Genomic DNA, 2,867 nt, shown 5'->3' with positions numbered 1-2,867 from the left:
AACCTGGTTAAGTATCATCCCATCCAATTCCTTAAATTTAAAATACTTACCCAGGATTAGTGAAAATGAATCCCTCTGAAGAATCAAATTACTTGCTAAAACAACTGTCAAATTGCTATTTGTATAACTATTAAAATATTACGATAGATTTGATTTGCCTTTTCATGCAGTGTACTTAATTTGTAAGTCTTTTGTTGATTTTGGTATGAATTCAGCTGTGTTCATAATGAACCGACATTTTCAGATGTCACTGCCCGTAGGTATAATAATCCCAAATTAATTCCTTCTTCAAATTTTCAGCAATGAATATACTAGATCTAGGGTTGGGTTTTATTCTGTGGGTTTTTTTGTTTGTTTTTGTTTTGTTTTGTTTTTTTTCTTACCAAATATTCTTTGCAACTACAGATGTTTAGTTAAAGGCTGTTAGACAATTTAAACTTCTCAGAAGAATACAAATAAAAGCTGTTAATGAAGTAAATATCTGTTTAATTTACAAACATCAGTAGCATTACTGATATCAGTCCAAATAAGACAAAGCACACTGCATTACACATGTACATCTAAATTTTTTGTAAAAAAAATAATAAAATAAAATTGAAAAACATCTGCATTTTTACAGGGTACCCTGGATTTTACTGAAAGAAGAACACAACCCACTACTGATTACCAATTCTACATTATAATTTAGCAGCAACATGTTAACATGGGGAACATTAGGGCAATAAAGTAGTTTTATTATTTGGGGAAAGTCACAGTTCTTCATAGCACACCCTTTTTTTTCTTTTTTATAAAAAAGGTAAAGAGCTCCATGGGAATATTAATTTATAAAGATCTACCATCTAATGTAATTTTCTACACGCCATCTTATTTTCTGTAAGTACTGTATATAAGGAAAATTAACTTCTCTACAATTGCCACCTAGTGTAAAGACATTTTCTGTCATACATTACAGGTTCTTGGAAGGTGTCCTGAATATCTGCTGTATGTGAAAACTGCAGATTGTCATCACTTTCAGATTCAGTGACACCAAGTGGTCAGATTCTACGGAAAAGAAAAAGGAAGGGGAAAGGGAGGAAGAAACAGACCGAAAACATTTACCCCAAGACGACATGCTACGTTAGTTCTATTGCAAAAAATCCTGATTTTTAAATCCTTTAAAAAAAAATTACAAAAATACTGGGACAAATATAAATTAATATATATTAAAGCATTGAAAAACAGTAAAAGGGATGGCCTAAAAGGGTTAAGTACAATGTACTTCGATACAATAAATATTTCTCAATGAAACCAAATACTGTATAGAGTTGTTTAGAACTCATAGAAACAGAAATCCATATTATTACTAATTTATCCATCAATAATCTATTTTTATCATCCCCAGAACATTTATATTACAAAAAATTAATACTGGAAAAGGGCAGATAAACACTTTTTTATGCTTCTTTTGCTAACATGCTGACATAAAAGTATACATCATCAGGAGATTTCAGGATTATAGTATATTCTCATATCTCCCATTTCCCATCCATTAAATGGGACACCATCTTCTCAAGATGTTTAATAATTCCAAAAGATAAAATGTATTTAATACAATTGTTATTTCTGTATAATCTGATTCTTTTCACTCATAACGCTTTCTCATCCATAGGTAAGTGATGGCTATGGTCTGTAAAGACAATAAAATATACTGATACGAAAGTGAAAAAAACAAGCCTCATGTTCTGGTCAATATTTCATCTCTGAGCTGCTAAGTTGAAAGTCACATGTGTATAGTGTCAGTGTATCTTCAGCATGTTATAAAGAAGAATCCATGTTAAAAGCAGTTAAAGTTTCCCATCTCTGTTGAAATGTTACCAGGTCTTTTTTTTTTTTTTTCTTCAAAGCTCCTCTTGGTTATGAAAAGTCTCAGTTCAAGCACTTGAATCTTTTTTCAAATGAAGAAAAAGTCTTTATTCTCATAATAAAAATAAGTCTGTTCTGTATTTTACAATATAATTCAAATATTTCCACTATGAAGCATTAATTAGTCCGACACGGTCAATAAGTATACAACATTTTCAAAAGACAAGTGTGACAGGGACACTTAGGAGGGACAATTTGTACAGCCACACTTCACCACTTTTTCAACCTCGTCCACAAATGATGACCCATCAGTGCATTCAAAAGAGTATTTCCGTCTCTTGCTCCTTAGTGGTCCACAGCACTGCCCGGTGGAACATCCTCCTTTACACTCTAGTCTCGATACCTTCTTGGTCGTCTGGCACGCAGCATACCCTTGCTGCTTTTGGTAGTAATCTCTGATTCGTTCCCCTCGACAAGAGATTTCTGTAGGAAACAACATTTAAAATAAGAGGTACACTTTTGAGACATGGGTCAAAGAACAGTTGGCATTGCTAAGGAGGAGGATGCACTTCTAATTGCAGTTGGGATTGCTATTTTAAAGTCTGACTAGGACTGTATATTGCAAACTAGTCGTTCTACCAAATGTAATTTGGTTAATGCTGAGTTTTATTTCCTATACCTCCTATTTTCAGTAAAGTTTATGTTATGTATATGTAAACCATAAATACAAAGCTATTACAATGACAAGAAAATTGGAAGCTTATCTTTTCCTCTTTTATAAAAATACACATCTTCTGTTCCTACATTGCTTGCAGCTGGTTCTATTTACCATAGGGAAATGTTTCAGAGAGCATGCAATTTAATTTATTAGACCTGGAGTTTAATATTATTCAAACTGTTATTTAATACAAGTTACATTCCACTAACTTCATAAATTATTGAGGTATAAAACCAGCTAAAAATGAGACATCTGTTAAAAGTTCTACAACCATATTCTTCTATTCTATTCTATTCACATCTATGTA

The 2,867-nt window shown here is 32.2% G+C and overlaps 1 protein-coding gene across 1 annotated transcript in view; it reads right to left on the bottom strand.

The window, feature by feature from the left end:
* Nucleotides 1–469: 469 nt before the first annotated feature.
* Nucleotides 470–2,867, bottom strand: part of LOC104521874 (slit homolog 2 protein-like) — a 13,240-nt gene continuing 10,842 nt past the window's right edge. The window contains exon 4 of the mRNA XM_010164035.1: nt 470–2,325. Within this exon, the coding sequence (XP_010162337.1) occupies nt 2,084–2,325 (242 nt within the window). The 3' untranslated portion in view covers nt 470–2,083. The remainder of the gene's footprint in view (nt 2,326–2,867) is intronic.

Source organism: Antrostomus carolinensis, unplaced genomic scaffold (genome assembly GCF_000700745.2).
Source record: "Antrostomus carolinensis isolate BGI_N321 unplaced genomic scaffold, ASM70074v2 scaffold6380, whole genome shotgun sequence".
Classification (NCBI taxonomy): Eukaryota; Metazoa; Chordata; class Aves; order Caprimulgiformes; family Caprimulgidae; genus Antrostomus; species Antrostomus carolinensis.
Note: the sequence above shows the minus strand (reverse complement) of the source record. Positions and strands in the feature narration are given on the sequence as shown.